We start from the raw sequence: 21,714 nt of genomic DNA on the forward strand, positions 1-21,714 counted from the left end.
GAGCACCATGTACAGTTAATGTCATTGATGAATCACCTGCCAGAACCAAGCAGCCTTTCTTGCGAGGACATCACAACAGCATTGCGATGATCACAAGGATTACTTTGGATCCGTGGTGGGAGCACTGAAGATAAGCTATAACATAAAGAATAAGACCGCCGATATAGGTTACATATGGTGCCAGGTAATTGCACTCTTTATTACCTTCATTTTACACTGTTTTTTATTGTTTTGCCAAATTGCAGTCAATGTCTTCATAGCTAATACATTTATTCAGTAAATTAATCAGATATTTGAACTGTAATTAAAACGATATAAGCTAATTTACAGAACAGGTAAGAAAATGCAAGGTAAATCTCTCGTGTTCAGGCCTCTGGGTAAATTTAATCTCGGTGAAATTAGCTCCTTGCTGAGGGCTGCTCATGCTTACATAAACTGAGAACTTCCACAGTAGCTTGCGCAAACAGGGGGTTATACTGTCATTTTGTCAGAAAGAAGTATGAGACCTAGATCCTGAGCAGGGATGTTGCCCTAAATTCCCCCAAAATACATCTATTCTCAGTTGTTTGCCTCTATATTATGTAGTTATCTGCTTCAGACATCATTACAGGTTTTTCCCAGCAAGGTGGCTAGTTTATTGAATTACAGCATGCCCTTGATATTTGGGTCTAAACATAGTGATCAGGAGTATTTTAGACTGAAAGATCCAGCAAGAAATTATTTCTTTCTGACACTTTGTAGTTACATGGGATGTTTGCACTGGAATGAATTTCTCTAAACGTCATCCTTCTTTGCATTAAAATATCAGAACTTATGCAACAGAAAACAAAAGTTGAATGCGGATATTTTAATACAGAAGAACTGAAGAGTCAGAATTGGAGATAAAAGCCATGTTTCTGCATTTTAAATGTGGGTCTTCTGCACTCTTTTTCTCGTATTTTCTGCAACACTCAACAGACAGTCCCTTGTCAGTTCGAATGGTAAACAATAACCACATTTCTGTTTTGGTTCTTATTGCATGGCACATATTTTAAAGTTCTAGCTTCACACTTGTAAACAGACCATTCTGTGGAAACAGCTGCTGGAGTTTATTCTGTATGGGTGGAGCAACTGGCAAGTTTTCTATTTTCTTCTTTGATCACTCTCACATCATAACAACAAAGCATTATGTTGGCATAATGAGTGTGAGTTCAGTTTTCTTACTGATGGAATCTTTATATAATTATTGAATAACAACATTTGATTAATGATTAGAGATTAGGGTATTTGTTTTGGTTTTATTCACCACACATTTAATCTCATAAGCCAAGGATAAGTTCAGTTTAAGAGAAGGAATTAATCAGGACTAAAGTAATTGGGGTAGTTTGAATCAGTAGGACCAAGCATATTATGTTATTGCTTTGAAAAGATTTAGAGCAACACAAAGTCAAATTAAAATAAAATCATCTGGTGGAATGAGAACGATGGTGGCAGCCCTGTTTCTCAGATCGTACCAGCTGAACAGGACAGCCCATCATTGATAACTGGTGTAGATAATGTCATTAAACAACTAAACATTTGAGAGAACGCTTAATTAATCCTCAACTCTGCTGCAATAATAGAAATTTGACTTTAAATCCCAATAAATGCTTGTCTGCGTAAATAAATGGCATGCCCACATTTATTTACTTATTTACAAAGTACTTGGTGTTTCATGCTTCAGTACTCACAAGCTAACAGAAATTTCAAAGTCTTTCTTTCAGCGTTGTTTGCATGAAAAAAATAAATTAGTCATATTACAAGTGAGTTCATTTTCACATTTTGTTTTACATGCTATCAAAGGGAAGTGTGATAGAAATATCAAAACATATTTTAAGTTATTAAACCTGAAACCAAACTACTAAACCAACACCTACACAGCATGTGTCAAAAAACTGCAGTGGCATCACGACTTGGGTCCTACTATAGCAGTGTTGTCAGAACTGATCTCAGGTCAGAAGACAGCCTGTTATAAAATGCCCAGAACTAGAAGCTAAAAGAGCAGAAGCAGTGAGACTTAGGTAAACAAATCTGGTGTTATTGGTTTTCTTTCTTTTCTTTTTTTTTTTTATTTTTTTTAATAATTTTCTTACAATTATTTTTCATTTCTAAAGTTTAGTATAACTTCAGTGACAAGCTATGACAATAATATCAATATTTTCAAGAGGGAATTACAGTATGATTAAAGGGAATGAGTTGAGTAAATAAGCTTGACACCTGACAATGAATAAAGAGGTTATATTGTCATGAAGAAAGGCTCTTATGAGATACATTTTGGGGTTGTTCTTCCATGTATGTTGCATTACATGTGTGGTCATTTTGTCTTCAGGTGTGTGTATGGAATGCTGGCAGAATGAGCAGCACATTTGTTACATTAGCTGAAGTATTGGAGGCTCGAGGGGGACCTTTGCTTGAGGAGGAGGTCTGGTCACTGCTGCTTGGTGCTGCAGAGTGTTTAATGGATGTCTCTTATAAGGGTAAGGCACTTCAGCAAGAACCTCTCAATCTTTGCTGTGTGAGCATACAATGAGAGGTTCTTAACGTTATCATAGTACTTCAGAATTATATAGCAGTGTTTGATCTTTCCATCACTATAGTAGTATTGAAGTTTTATTTTGAGAGACTCTAGGAGTGTAACAGCAGGATTGAAATTGGTAAAAATGGATGAATATATGGGGTTTCTGTCTTTTTCAGGTCATAACAATATGTGCAATATAATAAGTCCCACCTCTTTGCTGCTATCAGCCACTGGAACCTTAGCATTTAAGAACTGTGGCCTATCAGATGAGGTATCCGCCTTTGCTGCTCCAGAGATGCTGCAGGACCGTGCCAGCTCAACCAAACCTGCCACAGATAGGGTCAGTGCCGCGTCCTCATACCTGTCTTAATGCTTCACAGGAAAGCTGATGAGAAGCTTCTAAAACACTACAGATATTTAGATCATATATCTTTTTGTTTTGCCTTGAACTTTCAGTCCTGCAAGGATCTTAACCTATTCTCAACTCAGTGCTGTCATTATGATGTCTTTTTCCTCTGAGTACAAAATCTCAGGATGTTAGGAACTGAAGGTCGACTAAGGTAAAAGCCCGCCATCTAGTGGCTGAGTAAGGAAACATCTGCCATCAACCTTGATAAATCTTAGTCAAACATATTGGCTTAAAAAGAAAAGTACCACCCCCTCAACTTTAATTGCACATGATATGTGTATGATATGTGTGTATGTATGTATATATATATATATATATATATATATATATATATATATATATATATATATATATATATATATATATATATATATATATATATATATATATATATATATATTATATTTATTTATTTATATATATATATGTATATGTGTATATATGTAAATATATACATATGTGTATATGTGTATATGTTTTGACAAATAATTAATTTTAGGGATAAAAAAAACCCTCAAGTTTTAGCATTTTGCCTTGAAAAGGGGGGAAATGTGAGTCTAAATGATGCACAAACTATGTTATCAACTAATTTAACGTTTAAGGGTAACTAACACATTTAGTGATTTGACAAAAAAAAAAAAAAAAAAACCTTACTGTGACCATTTTTTAAAAATAAAATCAAACTAGAATTATTTTCTTCAAGCATGTAAAGACACACTGTGCAAATTAGTTGGATTAAGTCTGCAGATTCTTTCAAATCTTTGTTGAAGATATCTAAGAACTCTGCTGTTCAGTCATCCTGCCATACCTGGAACCCAGAGGCTTTATCATCTTGTTCTCAGTTTAGTTATAAATCCACTGATTTCTAAAACTATGCACTACATATTTGTAAAAACAAACATGGGTTCATTTTTAAATTACTTAAGTAATATGTTCAACTGGTTTTGTGACACAGATGCTGGTATATTCACTGGGAATGACTCTTTACTGGTCAGTTGATTTTCATCTACCTCAAAATCAGGTGAGAAACTCTGAAACAAAAACTGCAATTCTCTGTGTCAAAAACCCACACTTCCGCTATTTTATAATAATTTTCCACTTTCTTTGTCAGCCAATCCAGTTGAGTGACCATCTAAACAGCCTCCTTCTCAGCATGTGTGAGGACCTGGCCCACCGCAGGGTAAATCTCTGTTCCATCCTTGAAGCCTGTGAATCTCAGCACAAAGGCTCTATCCTGCTGCCCCCCGCCAAAGTCATCAGACAGCTTGTGGAGGAGGTTTTTCATGAATCAGTGAGTCTTACATTTCTATCCACAGCACATTCCTCCTCGTTGGTATTTTAGCTTGTCTGCAGCCTATGTGATATGTGCCAGAAATTAAAGGTGTGTTTCATCTACATGAAAGCAAAAAAGAAGTTAAAATGATTGTAAAAAGCAGCTTTTTCCTTTTTTCCAGATAGACCATGGTTCTCTTCCAGACAGCAACATCCCTTTGAGTGGCAGAAGCCAGATGATCAGAGAGAGACTTCATGGTGAGAATAAAAGATTTTTTGTATCATCAATATGAACTTGTAATATATCATTAGTAAATAAAAAACTCCAGTGGAGTTCTGTTTTCATTTCACATCATCAACAGATCTGACATTTAAATCATTGTCAGCAACTTATTTGCATAAAATTAGTTTCAGTCATCTTTTTTTAAAACTCAAGATAGTATGCAGGTCAACAGGATTAAAATCTTAACCCAAAGCAAGCCAAGGATTAGGCTCTTGTTAGAGCCAATAATCAGATACAAAGAGTGGAGGATGCTTCAGGCTCAACCCCCCACCGACTTCAGTTCCGCCTGAACATATCAGCGTCTCTGATGAGCACAGAGACAGACAGAAATCAAACTTTGCTGTCATCTTTCATCTTTTACCTGTCTGATAGGAAAGAGGGGGCCACTTTCCGACTTCAGTGACGGAAGTGCTGAAGGGAGAAGGTACTCAACGGACTCTGATTCAAAGTCAGGTAAGTACACGATGCAAAATCAGTGACAAGATGCCACCAGACTTCTAGTTACTTTCTAAATTATGTTTGTGGCTTGTATTCATGATGGATAGGACCCCTGAATTAGATTATTGTAATCATAATATTTTCATAAACTTGATCTCGACTATTTTTTTGTCTCTTTTGTATAGGGAGTTTTCCACAAAGACCTTGGAGACAAAGACCTAGGAGCTCTCCTACACTGTTGTACCAGTCTCCACTCGAAAGGCATGTATTACATGCAAACATACCATCACAGCGCCTCCAGTAGTGTTGAGTTGTTAATGTGCCATCCATGCACACATGCCAGCATAAATAAATCTATTCACTCCTCATTTTCCCTCCCTTATTGTCTGTGCTGACTTTAAAGGGACATGACATTGTCCTGTTGTTTGACTTTCCAACTTATCTGCAGAACTATCACCCAATTTGTCCTTACATTACCGCCTTTCTCCTATCAGACTCCCTCGTGGGGTGCGTCGTAGGGACAGCAATAGCAGTTGGGTTGGTAGGAGCCCCCACCACGATTTCTCTCCAAAAACATCAGGCAGATCTCACAGTCCATCAATCACCTTCAGTGAATCCTCCCTCAGCCTGAGCCAGAGGAAAGCTAAGGTAAGATGCTGGTACGAATTATGTAAGTGTGTGTATTTGCTTAAAGACTTTCTGCTGTTAACAACTTCTTGGTTTTATTTTGTCAGGCTTTGGGTCCCGAGTTCATAAGAATGCCAGATGAGCAGCAAATTTTTCTTGAGCTTCCAGGATCCATTGTGGTAAATATTTGATTTTAAGTCACTTCTACTATTTCTGTTTGCTCCTAATCAATTTACATGTCTGTTTTGTTTATGTGGTTTTAACTTGTCTCTCTTGCATGCCGAACTGTCTGCAAATTTGCATGTTTGGTGTATTTATATTCATATTAGTTTGTATGTCTTTTTGTTTTTCTTTCCTTTCTTTCTTTTTTTTGTGTATGTATGTATATCCATGTGTCTCTCCATGTGTACACACACATCAGTCCAGAAAAGGTCATTCAAGTTCGTCTCAGAGAGAAGTGACTGTAGTGCTGCCTAACGGACAGTGCGTGATTGTTCGCTGTGACATTAAATCCAGAGCAAGAGATGTGTTTGACATGGTGGTGGCTCACGCAAACTTGGTGGAACACTTTTACTTTGGTCTTTCCTTCCTGGATGGTAAGAGGATATCTTGTATGGGACCTAATCTGTATTTATTGTACTAATATATGTGTTGAGGGCTGGAGGGGATTTTAATTGTCATCAGTGCTCTTATAGCAATTAGTTTGATGGGTAAACTGCTAATGATATGGAGATATAAGGAACCTTTCCTTTTTTTTCTTTTATGGGTTTCTACAGATGATGAATATTTCTTTTTGGAGCATGAAACAAAAATATCCAAAGTTGCACCTGACAGTTGGAAAAAAGGGCAGATATCCTCCTTTTTGGTGTTTCTACGAGTCAAATTCTTTGTTGATGACATAGCCTTCATTCTGTAAGTACAGATGTGGTCTGATGATTAATATGTGTATTTCTGTGTGTACAGTTTAAGCAATTGCTTTGGGGGTTTTTTTTGTTTTGTTTTGTTTTGTTTAATCATGTTTTCCTGCTTTGTAGGCACAAACTGACTCGTCACCAGTACTATTTACAGCTGCGTAAAGATATTCTGGAGGACAGGCTTTATTGTAATGAGGAGACAGGCCTGTTCCTGGCTGCTCTTGCTCTGCAGGCTGAGTTTGGTGATTATATGCCAGAGGTACAGAATGAAAAATTATACCAATCTAGCTTTAAAAACTACTGTCATCTGGCAGTATCCATTACATTATGTTTGATTGTTTTCTGTGTCTCTTTAGTTGTATGGGAAGAATTATTACCAGCCAGAGCATTATGTGTCCAAGAGGATGCTGGAGAAGCTCGCCCTGCCTAATGTCAAAGAAGAATTGCCAAGACTGCATGCAAGTCATGCCCAATTGCTACCAGAAGAAGCAGAAACAGAGTACCTCAAGGTAACCTGGCCTATATGTATAACTGATAAGACAATGTGAGCTTTTTTTTTTTTTTTTTTTTTTAATTTGCTTTAACTTTGCAAATACTTGATGTTGTCCGTGCTGTACCTCTGTGTACTCCTCAGATTGCTCAGCAGTTACCAGAGTATGGAGTTATGTTCCACCGCGTAGGAAGAGAGAAAAGGCCGGTGATAGGAGAGCTGGTTTTGGGAGTTTGTGCCAAAGGAATCATTGTGTATGAGACAAAGAACCACTTGCGAACAGTCACCAGACGCTTCTTATGGAGGGAAACCGACTCCATATCCACTGGGGTAAAAATAAAGATATTCCAGTTGAATTGTGCTACAACTTTTTTTTTTTTTTTCCAGAATAAGTTGTGACACAGATTTTAAAACATTGCAGTGATTTGCAGACCATTTAAAGTTGTGACTGAGGCATGTTTCCAGCTGTGCTGCATCACTTTAGCTTTTACTAAGGGGACCACACCAGTGCCTTTATTCTTTCTTTATACACAATTTTACACAGAGTTTATGACAATCTTGCTGACATATAAGAGCCCTTCCAGGAAAAAAAACATGGTGTTTCAAAAGCTGTAGGTATTTGTCAACAGTAATGGTGGCTACACCGATGAGCAAATTCATGGTGCCGTCATTTCTAAAACAATTACAAAATACTGAGTCTTTAGACCACATGATAGATTTCCACTTTACCTCAGTCTGACTAAAGTGAGCTTCGGCAAAATGCAAGAGGTGTGTTTTTGGATCCTGTTATTTAGTTGTTTTTTCTTTTCAAACAGAGATTTGTGTTCGTGAAAGCAGCCACATTCTATATGGATGACAATTAGGTTTTTTTTTTATTATTTAGAAGTTTTCTTAAGATACTGCAATACTTACTTCTTCATTTTAGTATAATGTTATTTTTAGTGTAAGGCTACTCAGTGGTCTCAAAGTTGAAAGGCATTCAAAATTCACTTTCAGCTTTGTTTTTGTTGTTGTTTTAATGATCAGAGGTTTTTTTTTGTATGCAGAGTATTTTGATAATATTATGCGGTGTCAGTGATATATTCGAGCATGCACTGACAAATGTTAGACTCAAGTTGAACTATTTGCACAGTCTTTAACTACCTGGAATGCTCTCTTTATATTATGTCCAACCAAGTTCTTTTTCATAGCTTTACACATCTACTGGCCTGGTGACATATTGTGTTCATTAGATTTTTGAGTTATGAATGAGTTATGACTTATGAAGTAACTGCGTGTGGTCATTTTATGCAGTGTCACAACCATTTTGGAAAAGTTTTGTCTGCACAGTTCATTTAGTTTTTAAGCCCAGAGTAAATGCATACTCACCTGTCTCTGTCTTTCAGCGACGTAAACTGATTATAGAATGTGGCGGGCCCAGTGGGAAAAAGCACATTTTTGTAACAGAAAGTTCAAAAATAGCACAGTACCTTCTGAACCTCTGCTCAGCACAACACAAGTTTCATAGTGAGATGACGTCACGACAGCTCAACCACACCATGATACCCGGTGGGAAAACTTCAGCGATTTTGTAGAATTGATTGTTTTTGAGATTTAGCATGACTAATACATGAGAAAAACTGCACATAAGTGTTATAATCAAGACCAACAAAAGCCTAAACACTCACAATTTGTCTGTCTTTCTTCAGATGAAAACATATCTGCCTACCGAGCTCGTAGCAGGAGCCTGAAGCGGATATCTTGCTCAGAGGGCATGTTGAACCATGTAGGTTTGACACCTGGCCAACCAGACTCCATCTCAAAGTCCTGTGACGACCTAACTGCCAAGCTGGAAGCTCGGCTGTGTCAGCAGAGAGAGATGAGGAGAGAGATGAGCAGAGAGCTGAACAAGGAGATGCCTGAAACAGGAGACATGAAAGAGCGACAGTGTTGGAGGTAGTCCCTGAACATCGCATCATCAACATCACAGAAAGGTTCTAACTAAATATAACGGTGTATATTATATTGTAGCACTCCAGAGACAATTCCCAGAATGATGTCCAGTGTCTCTCTACATAAGCAAGACTCTGACGCTTCATCCTCCATGCGGGGTAAATATGTTAAACTTGTTTTTTAAAAATATATGCCAAGGGATGAAATCATACTACTGTAAAATGAAATATTAGTAGTTTTACAGTTTATTTCTCACATGGCTGTGCAAAAGTAAAATAAAACTAAACAGAACAAAACTAAACAAGGCACATATTAATACATCAGCATGCTTGAAAAGGAGCAGGAAGAAGGAAATCTTATAATACCTGTGTACACATGAGCTGCTGAGTGACCATGCCTGAACAGCTTTAATGCTCTCTGGTATAGGAGCAGTTTACATTTTCATGTCATAAACCATCTATAAGTTGTGAATTTAGTTGTCACAATGTCAATCATTGATTTGTTAAATTCATTTTTGAGGCCTCTAGTTTTGGCAGCTGTTTGATTATGTCTTGGGTCTTGTTTGAGCCAGAAGTGGAAATACTTGAAGAACAATGATACCCATTAGACAAGAAAAAATGTTTTTAAAGACTAATATGTCTTCATTATTTTTTTTTTTTTTTTTTTTTTTTTTTTTTTTTTTTTTTTGTCTTGTCCAGCATTTAAGCAAGCAGACTGATGTTCTGGATGCTGTGTTCTGCTGAGCAAATTTATTTTGCCAAGGGGAACTTTTGTAGATGTAATGATCCCCTTGTATTTCTTGATTCTTATTTTATTTTTCAATTTGTTTTGGATAATAGCTTGTATTACAGAGTTTATGCTACTGGACCCGACCGGAAAGGACAGGAAAGGGGCAGAAAGAGAACAGAAAAGAGAACATAAAAAAAAAACAAAAAAAAAAAAAAGAAAGAGAAAGTCTTCATTATAAACTTTTTTTCGAAGTACCAGAACCACCACAAACACTGCTCAGAAGATATAAATGGCAATGTAATCCTTTGCTGGAAAAAAAAAAGGAAATTGGTGATGTTACACCTGATCCTCCTTGCTGGCTTAAATCCATGGCCTAGTGCTTTATTTCATACTCACCAACCCATTCAAAGACCAGTTGTTGCCTGCAGAAACAATTCTGTATATTATTTTTCTGTCCTCCCATATTTGCTCAAATTAGGTGGCATCATGGTTTATATTGTCCAGTAAGAACAAAAACAACCTTTATCTGTGATCCTGTCAACTTTGTGTGTAAACTTTACATGCTGTCCACATGTATTTGGGTCTAATTTCATAGTCTAAACAAAAGCAGATTTAGAAAAGTTGAAAGAAAGAATGACAAAATTTGTTTGTACTGGAGGTTAAGATTAAATTTGAACTAACATACATTAATAGAAAAAATATGTCTCTACAACAAACTAAACAGTGTTTTCATTTTAAATGCTTAAGATAAAACTAAACATAGTCTAGTTAGATGATGTGTCTTAAATGATCTTAAAGCTGCTAAATATATCCTGATTTTGTCATAGAATTCACAGACTGTGTTATTAGAGGTGATTTTAAACAAATCTGTGACATTTTAACCTCATTCCCATCATGGTGATAACACACTTAAAGAAAAGATGTTTCAGATGCTGAGTGCCGATTAAAAAAAAAACTTGTGCAATGACCAGTAAATTAAGACCTGAATTTTGAATAATTTTTTAGGAACACCAAAGAACAATACAAGATGTTATGTAATAATTTAATATTTACTTTTTAAAATTGTATTTGTACTTATAATTTTTTATTTTTTATTTTGAGTGAGGTACCTTTGTGATTTGACTCAAAAATTCTTTGTTAGTTTTGGTTACAAAGGGCTGCAAGAAAATTACATTATGATAAAGTCCAGTAAATAACCTACATGCTACTGCAACTACTGGAAGATATGATGCAAAAAATACAATAGCAAATTCATAAAAAAAGAAGCAGTTAAAGATTAAACAAATATATTATACGAGGGAAAAAAAAAACAAGGAAAGAGTGTATTTACATATCTTCAAGTTTCCAAAAACCTTTTACATAAGCTAGTGACCAAAAACCTACCTTTCCCTGAAATAAAACATGATCAAATATGTGTCTTCAAAATGACCCTTTAAATTATTTGAAGTGCTTAAACTAATAAAACACTTTACTGAAGACAAAGTAAGAAATCTTCAAAACACTACAAAAACTGAAAATTCCCATTAGCGTCCAGCCATAGGCATCCTCAGAAATGACTCACAAGATCTAAGCTGAATACACAAGGCAGACAAAGGCTGCCGCTCTGTTGCGTGGAAATTCGGTTTCTACATGCTAAAATAGATTATTTTAATCCTTTAATTAAAGCGGTCGGATTGTCCTTTATAATTGCCAGTAAACCTATGGCAGAGCCTCTTATCATGAAGCTGATATGGTAAATTTTTAATCTTTACATGAATGCAAAGCATTAAGTGATGTTGGGAATTCTAAATTACACACCAGCATGAATGAATTCTTTCTGTTTTATGCAAACTAACCTCACAGTAAGATCTCGCCCTGGCCCTGTGACTGACTATGAGAACATGTTATAAGAATCATATTCATAGGTAGTAGGACCCTTTTATCACTCATATAACATGAATCTTGCAGTTGACACACCAACTCGGACCCCACCAGAGAGAGAGATAGTTTGTGTGACCCTGAAGAAAGATGCCAAACTGGGTTTTGGTGAGTTTATTGCAGTAAAATCAATTTGTATTTCATTTAAAATGAATGAGTAAAATACCACATACAATATATGAGTTTTGGTCTGCAGACATCTGTCATTACATCCTCTCTCCTGTTGCAGGTTTTGTGATAGTAGGAGAAGACACTACAGGAAAACTTGACCTTGGGATCTTCATTGCTTCTATTGTGCCTGATGGGCCTGCAGACAAAGATGGACGGATTAAACCCGGTATGGAGGACAAACAACCGCAGCAGGAAGCATGTGACAAACACATTGCTTATTTTTTAACACACACCCCAACATTGCAGGAGATAGAGGTAAAACTGGAATGCACATGATGAACTTTCACAAATATTTGTTGGGATTGTGCTGTTTTATCAGGAGGACGTCTCATATCCCTAAACAAAACCAGTTTGGAAGGAGTGACATTCAGTGACGCTGCTGCCATCTTACAGAGCAGCCCGGATGAGGTGGAGCTCATCGTGTCTCAGCCTAAATGTATGATTTACTTTTTACTGTCTGCCTTCACAGAACTGCAAATGTTAATGATTCAGGATCAGATTATTTGCATAGCAGCAGCAACAAGTGAAATATGGATACTGTATGTGTGAAGGTTTATGAATTTGCCTTCTTTTTTCTTTTATCAGACTCCTTTAAGGAAAGACAAAGTTCCCTGAGTCAGAGTACCCTTGGTTTGTCAATGGAGAGGAGTTTTGGATCGCAGACCACCCTGAGTGGCACGGAGTTTCGTCCCGCCTTGGAGGAATTAGAGGAGGCCATCACACTGTCCAACATGGCAACCCCAAAACAGAATAGAAAGCTTCACATTCCTGTCGTACGAATACATGATGCACAGGTAGGAACCAGTACTCAGATGACAACAGCGAGGTGTATTTGATTCTGTTTCCATAGACCATATTTAGCAATTAGTACAAGGTCAAATTAAAGTAATTGCTAAGGAGAATAAGAACTCACTTTAATAGGCTGAGGTTTGTCTTCATCCACTGGCATCGGAAATCACCCTATGACACATGTTTACACTTACACTGCACTGGATTCTGCAAATCAGATGTTTAATTTCAGCCTTTTTGAGATGCATATTGCATTTTTCCAAAATCCAAAAAGCAGGTTTTTACTAACTTATTTTGACAGATTCAATAGAATTTAGATATTGTTTTCTTTTCTTATTTTATGTTCAAATGTTATGAAAGGACATACAGACCTCCTGGGATCTTGTGTGTACTTTATTTGGGCTTTTCTGGATCATTTAAAAGGCACTTAAATTAAACATATTTCACCAAATACACAAACCTTTAAGCCCCTTGTTTGTTCTATCTTCTCTTGCTCTTTCCTCTTCTGCCTGGGATCTTATCTTTCAATGGGTTTGAGTAAAAAAACAAACAAAAAAAAAACAAAAAAAAACGTTTTCTTTCTCACTCTTTTCCAGGATGTGTGTCCGAGGTCTCCTTCTATCATAAGCCTTAAAGCTGGAGAGCGGTTCGCAGTGCAGCTAAAGAAAAGTGGTGGTAGCCTTGGAGTCAGTGTCACTGTGAGTAACTGGTTTCCTTGTATTTGATTTCCTCCTGTTTTTAGATTTTACATTTCATTTATTTATTCTGTTCTAGTACTTCAGTCTTGGGTTTTACATAATGATAAAGAATATAAATTCGCTTAGTTACCAAAGGATTAGTGACATCACTGCTTTAACACCAGCCAAAACTGATTTATAGGACTTAAAGGGAAGGCCTATAAGTATCAAGCTAGACAACACATAATCTCTGATCCTCGAGTCAGTGTGAATTGTTAGGATTATCTGGGGGGGGTATGACATTGACTAATTACCTCTTGGTAATCTCTGTTGCCAAAAGGGAGGACTAAACACTAACGTACGATATGGAGGCATTTACATCAAGAGTCTGGTGCCTGGAGGCGCTGCTGAGCAGGATGGACGCGTTCAGATGGGTAATCCTGTTGCTTTTCAATTCAAACAACAAAAACATAAAAGCTGCTGCAAAGGTTTAATGTTCAACATCTGATTAAGTTGGATAAATAATTGCCGATGCCATCATCACAAATAGCATTTTCCTTACATCAAATACATCATCATCATTATAATGTGAGATGAATTTACTGCGTTTGCGGTACAGAAAGTTTTCAGGCTGTTTTCATAGTTCATAGTTTCATAGTTTTTCATAGTTTGATCAACTGAATTATTTTTCTTTCTTATCAGTAGACAGAAAGTATTTATTAATCATATAAATAAATAAAACATTTTTATAGAAATTAGCCATTTATTTCTGATGTATCTTTAGCCTGTCAGTGGTCCTTAAGATACTTCTACAAATGTATCATTTTATTTTTTCATTCTTTCATAAAATATAGTAAATGAGATATTTAGGAAAGGTGTACAATTTGTGTAAAACCTTCTACATTAAAAAAAAAAATCTTTAAGGTGCCTTAAAGCAGACTTCTAGATTCAGTTCTGACACTTAATTGTAGATAAGCATCCCACTGGAGCCATCATGTCTGTCTGCTTGTTAATGCTTCAATGAGCAGGAACGATTTTTAGATTTGTTGACGTGCCCATGAACCAAACAGTCTCACACACATGCAAACTGTTTATATATTGATGTTGCTAATGATGATGAGATTTGTGTTTGTGCATATGACAGGTGACAGACTGCTGGAGGTTGATGGATTCAACCTGAGGGGAGTGACTCACCAACAAGCTGTTGAATGCCTCAAGAGGACTGGAGAGGTAAACACACATACAGGAAAACACTTTTATATGCACAAATATTCTTTTTTGGTTCCCAGATTAAGAAAAAAAAAACAAAACACTGCTTTAAACTATATACTGTGTGTATATTTTAAGTATTTACATTTTTCCAGCTTGAAAGCTTCAAATCCTGTTTTCTTACCTCGTTTACGGAGATGATAAATAGGATCTTATATTCGTGAAAATACTCAAGTTGCCTAAACTTACACCGTATGTCAGAAAAAATGAGAGTCAACCACAAATGTTGAGAAATATTCTGGAAAAGGTATTTAGCTTAATTACAAGGACTTGATGGACCATTTTAACATGTCTACCATCAGCATCAGCAATGGGAGTGCTTGTTTTACTTTGATTTCTCATCATATAAACATGTTTATATGGTTGTCCATCTGTTCCACAAAGGTTGTGAACCTGCTGCTGGAAAGGGAGCCCACAGTAGTTTTGGAGCCTAGACCTGACTCGCCTTGTCCTGCCTTGGTCCATAGTCTGTCATGCACACAACCCCCCAGGACTGAAGTCTCCATGGAGACGACCTTGAGTGGTCGAGCCAAGAACTACAGCTTTGTAACTGACGGTGAGAGGGGAACGGAAGGGGCACAAACTCATAGGAAAAAAAACAAAACTGACAGTATTGTATACACAAATTCACATACACACACATGGCCCAGAGGGGACCTTGAGTCATCTAACAGCTACATTGTGGTAGCTGTCAGAGTCATCCAGGGCTGATGCCACCTCAGTCCCCTGAGACTGCGCACACAGAAACCTTGAAGCTGTCGGTGTGCAGGCTGAACGTAATTAAAAGGAGACTTATACATCCCTACAAAACTTCTCTTTCTTCATTAGAAATTGAATGAATGAATGAATGAAAACAGAGAGACAGACATTCATTAAGGATTAAATTGTGGCCATCATTTAAGACTGAAGATAGCGCATTACATGTTAATACCCTGCCATTTTTTTCCTAGATAACACCTACGAAGTGGTACTGAAGAAGAGCTTGTCTGGTCTTGGCTTCAGCTTTTACATCTCAAAGCTGTGCTCAGCAACAGACTGCAGTAGTGTGGTTCGCATCAAACGTCTGTTCCCAGGTCAGCCAGCACTAGAAAGTGGCCTGCTGCGAGAGGGGGACGTAATTCTGTCAGTCAACAAAGAGCCTGTCAAAGACCTCTCTTATCAGGTTGGGTTTGCATTTTCACTGCATTTAAAACCAATACTATTACACATTAATATTTAATGACTGTCTTTATTGCATATTCAAACCAGATTTTCAGAGAAGTTAAGTTTTCTAAAATGTGCCAAGACCATCATTCTGTAATTTTTTCCCTGCTTGAGCCATAAAGAAAATTTCCAATTAACTTAGAATTTCATCTTAACAGTTTATTAAAAATAAAGAGAGACGCAATTAAAGAAGCAATTAAAGAATTATTGTAAAGTAAAGTATATAATTATAGTAAAGTAAGTGCCAATTCACAACACAGTTTTCTCACAGCACTTTTTGAGATGATCAGTTTAACCAAATTCACTATAATCCAATTAAAACAAGTTCATTTTAGTCTGATTTGTCATGGTTTTTAAACAAGACAGTTCATAAAAAATCTGCTCATAAAAAATCGCCCAGCTGAGGAAAATCAATGGATTACATTGAAACAATACTCAATCCTGGGCATGCACAGGACATCTTAGGAAAGCACGGGGAATCCTAGGCATGCACGGAGCATTCTGGGTGTGCACAGTGCAAAAAATCTCCTTTTTATCAAATAAATGTCCCACAAAACCCAACTCAGGGAGGGCAGCCATACAAACAGTTTAAAATGTCATAAAAACTTTTACTCTAGATTTATTTTTATCAAATCAATTTAAGTCAGACTTTTTAATGGAACATTTTCATAAACAAATCAACAAAAAGAGCTTTACATAAAAACATCTGATCTGTCAGTGATCACAGCATCCATATTTTTTTAATTTGACTGAATAACTCAAAAAATAAAGTTTTAGAAAAAAAATAAACTGACATATAGATTAATTGGTTTCAAAACTTACAAAAGACTTTTGTAAGACAGACAGTTGAGACCTGATCACCATTGATCTGACATTATCAAATAATGTTTCATTCTCTGTGGTCTGTTGAGAGCATCACCAGACAATCAGCTGGTGTGATCACTGGTATTTTTTAGACGAGATGCCGCTCTCCGATCCTGTTAAGAGTTCTGTCTTGATTTGCAATCTGCTTTGCAAACTGTATTATATACTATTCCGGTGAATGTCCAGGTGGTTTGACATTACCTAACCATCACTAAGCTGCATTACACCATCCGTACAAGATGCAACATATTGTTTCAGAGGATTGTCAGACATTTATCTCCTGCACCTCAGCTTTTTTAAGTGCAGGAGAATAAACTGAGATCTATTTTTTTTAAATAAATGTTCAATGAACTTGAATGACTGAACTAAACAGATATTTGGTTGACTTCAAACTCTGAAAAAATGTATTCTTTCTTCCTCTCCGTCACTCTGAGGAGAAACACGACTGTTTTTCGTCTGACTTCTAAAGGGACGTGTTTTCTCCTTACAGTGAAATGAGGGTGTTTCTGAATTACCAGGCAATTAACAGGCACGAGCATGGTTATTTACAACAGTTGGGATTTTTCAAGACAGAGTACATGTAAACATGTTTGATACATCAGGATTTTTTTTGTATTTGCACATATTCTAAATTTTAGTCGTATATCAAAAAATTTAGAACCTTTCCTGTGCACAATGGAGAAATGAGGCTACACTAGTCCGCCCACCCATGGCCACAGAGGGTCCCAATACAGGAACCATCCAGATCAGGACTGGCCAGAGTCTACAGCATAGCACAGGATCCCCAGCCACCCAGACAAGAACGGTCACCGTGGCAACAGCCCTGCAAACCAGACAGGCAGAGAATTGGTGGATCCACATGAGAAAAGCACTGGAGTTTAAACAGAGATAAAATAAACCTCAAAACAATGAGAACAGTAATATAAAATAAAATTTATTTAGCTGGTCACTTGAGAATTTAATCTGTTCTTGTGTATGTTATATAAAAATGGGATGGTTAGTTAATTGGCAACATTAGTGGCCATGTTCTGTCTTAAGATCTTGGCCACGTCATTGGTTCACTAATCCTTTAATCCAATACTTCTGAAATAGCAAGCTAGTCGTGTCACAGTGTTTGTGCCATTTAATCTTTTATGCAAAGCCAAGGAGTTAGAGAACAATGATAACACCAGGCTATTAAAAGTACAATATATATATATATATATATATATATATATATATATATATATATATGTGTGTGTGTGTGTGTGTGTGTGTGTGTGTGTAAAGTATAAGTAATACTGAAACTTCTTTTGATCATAACACTCTTCTATTTGGTCTCAGAGGATTTTGTTTCTGCTTCGGGGAGCCCCTTCTGAAGTGCATCTGTTGATCTGTCGCCCAGGCCCTGGAGTACTCAGTGATGTAGATAATAACACTCTGGTAAGCTAATTTGCACAAAAACGATCTGTAAGGTGTTTACATAACAGGACAGTTATCTAAACAGAGTTTCTTAATGACTCTTTAGAGTCCCGGACATGTGCGAGAATTTCGGTCACGGTCTCTGGACATCCGACTTGGTGAGGACTACAGCCAGTTCCTTAAGTCTCCAGACAAGATCAACATACATATGGTACCTCCAACCGAAGAGGAGGATCTGACCGACACAACAGAGAAGAGCCCTGAGCTTCCTGCACCTCCACCACCCCCTGAAAGCCAGAGCAGTCTGGATGGTGATACTCAAGATGACCAGACTTTTCCCTCTCCTCCTCGCACACCCCCCTCTCCTACATCACCCACATCTCCTCCGTCACCAGTCTCACCAGCCTCACCTGCATCACCCACCTCACCTGCCTCCCCCATATATGCTTCTCCACCAGAAGAACAACTAGTTAATGAAGGAAAGAAAGAAGAAGCTAAGAGGAGGAATGATGATGGGGAAGAAGAGGCTGCATTAACAAAAAGCTCAGTTATGATGTTGATGGATGTTTACCCGAAGACTGCTTCTAAGCCTGTTTATACCAGGTAATATATAAAATACACTGAAGGTGTGGAAATATTATAATTCCACATTAAACATTTTTTTTAATCCTAAGAGTTTGTAAAGTTTTACTTAGACTACTGATGTTATGTTGTGTTTGTTTATTTGTAGTGGAGTCAGAGAGGAGGCAGATGGAAGTGTGACCTACTGTCTTATGGGAAACGGACTGACCATCATGGCAGATGAAGAGTACCTGACCATCAGCTCCACACTGGAGCCTTCTCAAATTCCTTCCACCAACAACACATCATCAACCAACGTCATGGATCTTGGTTCTCAAACCTCAAGCAATTTTCAGACTCCTAACCTCAGTCCTCATGTCCCCAGTAATACCATCTCACCCCTCAGCCTTTCATCTGACACTCTAACCACTTGTCCTCTGACGTCAGGGAACCGGCATCCATCTCAGCCCCTCACAACACAGCCACCAAAAAACAAGCATCACCCTATCAAGCAGGGACTTCTTCCAGGTCACTTCAAAGCCACGTCCAAGAACATCCGGCCTACGTTGCCTCCACCTCAGCCTCCATCGGTGACCCCCATCACAGCCCAGATTATTTCCTCTGTTCCTCCTTGTGCTGGTGCGCCGACCTTGCCATCCACAGTGCTTGCCCCTCCTTCCCAGGTCCAAACGCAGCTGGTAGAAGAACCAGAGAGGAAAAGCAGAGATTATGCAAATGACACAGATGAGGAAGAGTTGGATGAGGAGGAGGAAGAGAGTCGGAGAAAGGCAAGTAGTTGGCAAGTTCCGCTCTTGCCTTAGTTTTATATTTATTCATTTATTTACATATAGGTTAAATGAATCGTAATTATGGATATAATGTGAAAATTCATTGCATTGTTCTTTCTCTGTCAGGGATTGGTTAAAGAGTTTGAACTTACAGTGGTTCTGACCAAGTCTAGGAGTGGAAGCTTTGGGTTCACCATCACCAGAAGCAAACTGGACAACTGCTACTATATACAGGAAATACTGGACAACCCAGCTAAGGCAGATGGGCGGCTTAGAGCTGGAGACAGGCTTATAACAGTACGCTTTGACACCAGTCCGAACATTAGAATACAGTTTTTCTTGTTATGGGATATATTTGTGAGTAAATAGTTTTATGTTCTTTCAGGTAAATGGACACGATGTTACGAGTGTGGCAGATGATGTTGCTATGACGATTCTCAGGTCATCTCCAAGAAGACTTAATATGACACTGGGGAGAGCGGTTCGTAACTTAGTCGCTCCACCTCCTTGTGACAGCCTGCCTGACATTGTTCTTCACAAGACACCTTCAGGACAGCTGGGTGGGACCTTTAAAACATTTTTAGCCTTTATAGGCACAGTAGTTACATCAGTCAGTATTATTTAAATAATCTTTGTCTGCATCCTCTCCAGGAATAAAACTTACAGGCGGTATTGGCAGCAAATGGCAGGGCATCTACTGTTTGGAGGTAGTGCCAGGCTCTCCAGCCAGTGAGGAGGGCAGCGTCCAACCCAATGACAAAATCCTGTACATCTGTGGCAGGTGTACCCTGGGAATGACCTTAGAGGATGCTGTCAAAGCCTGTGAGATTGCCCCTCGTAAGGTGAAGCTTAAAGTCATCAGGTTTGTGTCATTTAAGGGGAGAGGGACTGACACTTTTTATGTTGCTGTATATTTTGTGTTTCTCTAAATGACTCTATGGTTTGTTGGCAACAGAGAAGAACAGCCAGTAACGCCCAAAGCTAAGTGGAACGGTAAGAACTTTTGAAGGATTTATGGCACGGTTTTACATGCTTGAGTTAACTAATAGACACACAGACAGGATAGTTTGCTTGTTATGCCCCTTGTACACTGATGAATTGCCTAGAAACCAGATATGTTTGTCCTGACCTGACCAGTGAGAACTAGACAGAAACATTGGTGTTCTCAAAAGCAATGTTTTGTGGCCCTTGTAATAGAATATAATGCATTCCTACATAATCTATAAGATTTTCTTTGACAGGCTTGTTTGACTGGAAAAAAGACAGGAAGTTCTTTGCTCGTTTTGAAGACCCAGCGTCCCCTGAAAGAGAGGTTCCTTCTGAAGATAGTGAGTTTTTTCTTTCTCTTCCCTCATTTAATTATCTGTTTATCTTCACCAAATTCTCTATCAGCATGTTTTCTCCAGCATCATAACTAATTCTCTTTTACCCTTTTGCTTGTTGTTTGTTTGTCTGAGTGAAGCCAGAGCTCAGTGCTGACAGATAGGTCTCTTTGCAGCTTTGTAAGTGCGTGTGCATGTGTGTACGTGATCCGAATGCTGACAGACAGATCCTGGACACTCACTGCAGGATTAATAATTAGCAAGCCCCGAGCCCTCCACTGGTGTATTGGACTGCAAAACACACTGGCACACATGCACACACACACACACAATGACACAGTCAGTCATACAGCCGGTGGTCTATAGAGCAGATAGCTCAGTTACCTAGTGACAGTACATGAAGGAATAAGGGAGAGTGGAAACAGTCTGAAGAGCCTTGTTCATCTGTAAAAGAAGAAAGGCACTTCTTGAAAAATGGGCGAAGAGGTGGGAGGTTCGTGTGTGTTGTTTTTTTCTGTGTGACTGTTTTGGTAATTCCATTGGCTAAAAAATGGTTTCATGGATAAAATTAGGCACAGAAGGAGAGGCCCACAGTTAGCTACAGGCTAAACACCAAACATCTCCCTTAATTAAGCCTTAAATGTCTTTGGTTTTTTTTTTCTGAAAGCATAAAAAGGGGCTGAACAAACAGCTCTTTTTTTCACTGAATTGGCAGCGTCTTTATCAACAACTCTTCTTGTTTTCCAGCTGAAGCTGTTTGTAGGACTGCTGCGAGGTTCAGATGTCTCTCTCTCTCCCAAGAGCAAGATGTAAGTTTGTTCAAGTTTTGGTGTACCCAGTTTTTTTTTGTTTTTTTTTTTGGTCTTTTTTCTTTTTATTGTCAATTGTTATCCTGTAATTGTGCCCTTTTTTTGGTTTATTGAATCAAAATCTGTGATGTAAGCCCACGTCATATAAAACTGAAAGTGAATAGTCTTATTCCCTTTCAGGCTATTACCATCCACATATTAATCTATATTCACAACATAATGATAGTTTTTGTTAATATAATGTGCTTCTGTAAATACGGTGTATTCTAAGACTGATATGCCAGGCATGTGCGCTCTGAAGGACCCAGTTGCA

The 21,714-nt window shown here is 37.8% G+C and overlaps 1 protein-coding gene across 1 annotated transcript in view; it reads left to right on the forward strand.

Moving 5' to 3' along the window:
• Nucleotides 1-2,371: 2,371 nt before the first annotated feature.
• Nucleotides 2,372-21,714, forward strand: part of ptpn20 (protein tyrosine phosphatase non-receptor type 20) — a gene marked incomplete at both ends in the record, with an annotated part of 25,489 nt that continues 6,146 nt past the window's right edge. Inside the window, 35 exons of the mRNA XM_079248498.1 lie at nucleotides 2,372-2,495; nucleotides 2,713-2,876; nucleotides 3,901-3,966; nucleotides 4,057-4,236; nucleotides 4,400-4,475; nucleotides 4,873-4,953; nucleotides 5,124-5,199; nucleotides 5,433-5,586; nucleotides 5,673-5,744; nucleotides 5,987-6,161; nucleotides 6,342-6,477; nucleotides 6,600-6,738; nucleotides 6,836-6,988; nucleotides 7,114-7,299; nucleotides 8,355-8,517; nucleotides 8,658-8,904; nucleotides 8,980-9,059; nucleotides 11,578-11,655; nucleotides 11,777-11,884; nucleotides 12,038-12,154; nucleotides 12,304-12,512; nucleotides 13,104-13,205; nucleotides 13,525-13,618; nucleotides 14,329-14,414; nucleotides 14,838-15,009; nucleotides 15,404-15,615; nucleotides 17,844-17,942; nucleotides 18,028-18,524; nucleotides 18,652-19,270; nucleotides 19,397-19,567; nucleotides 19,656-19,830; nucleotides 19,922-20,132; nucleotides 20,226-20,263; nucleotides 20,512-20,598; nucleotides 21,340-21,401. Of these exons, the coding sequence (XP_079104624.1) occupies nucleotides 2,372-2,495; nucleotides 2,713-2,876; nucleotides 3,901-3,966; nucleotides 4,057-4,236; nucleotides 4,400-4,475; nucleotides 4,873-4,953; nucleotides 5,124-5,199; nucleotides 5,433-5,586; nucleotides 5,673-5,744; nucleotides 5,987-6,161; nucleotides 6,342-6,477; nucleotides 6,600-6,738; nucleotides 6,836-6,988; nucleotides 7,114-7,299; nucleotides 8,355-8,517; nucleotides 8,658-8,904; nucleotides 8,980-9,059; nucleotides 11,578-11,655; nucleotides 11,777-11,884; nucleotides 12,038-12,154; nucleotides 12,304-12,512; nucleotides 13,104-13,205; nucleotides 13,525-13,618; nucleotides 14,329-14,414; nucleotides 14,838-15,009; nucleotides 15,404-15,615; nucleotides 17,844-17,942; nucleotides 18,028-18,524; nucleotides 18,652-19,270; nucleotides 19,397-19,567; nucleotides 19,656-19,830; nucleotides 19,922-20,132; nucleotides 20,226-20,263; nucleotides 20,512-20,598; nucleotides 21,340-21,401 (5,409 nt within the window). The remainder of the gene's footprint in view (nucleotides 2,496-2,712; nucleotides 2,877-3,900; nucleotides 3,967-4,056; nucleotides 4,237-4,399; nucleotides 4,476-4,872; nucleotides 4,954-5,123; nucleotides 5,200-5,432; nucleotides 5,587-5,672; nucleotides 5,745-5,986; nucleotides 6,162-6,341; nucleotides 6,478-6,599; nucleotides 6,739-6,835; nucleotides 6,989-7,113; nucleotides 7,300-8,354; nucleotides 8,518-8,657; nucleotides 8,905-8,979; nucleotides 9,060-11,577; nucleotides 11,656-11,776; nucleotides 11,885-12,037; nucleotides 12,155-12,303; nucleotides 12,513-13,103; nucleotides 13,206-13,524; nucleotides 13,619-14,328; nucleotides 14,415-14,837; nucleotides 15,010-15,403; nucleotides 15,616-17,843; nucleotides 17,943-18,027; nucleotides 18,525-18,651; nucleotides 19,271-19,396; nucleotides 19,568-19,655; nucleotides 19,831-19,921; nucleotides 20,133-20,225; nucleotides 20,264-20,511; nucleotides 20,599-21,339; nucleotides 21,402-21,714) is intronic.

This window comes from Telmatherina bonti, assembly GCF_933228915.1.
Source record: "Telmatherina bonti genome assembly, chromosome: 11".
NCBI lineage: Eukaryota > Metazoa > Chordata > Actinopteri > Atheriniformes > Telmatherinidae > Telmatherina > Telmatherina bonti.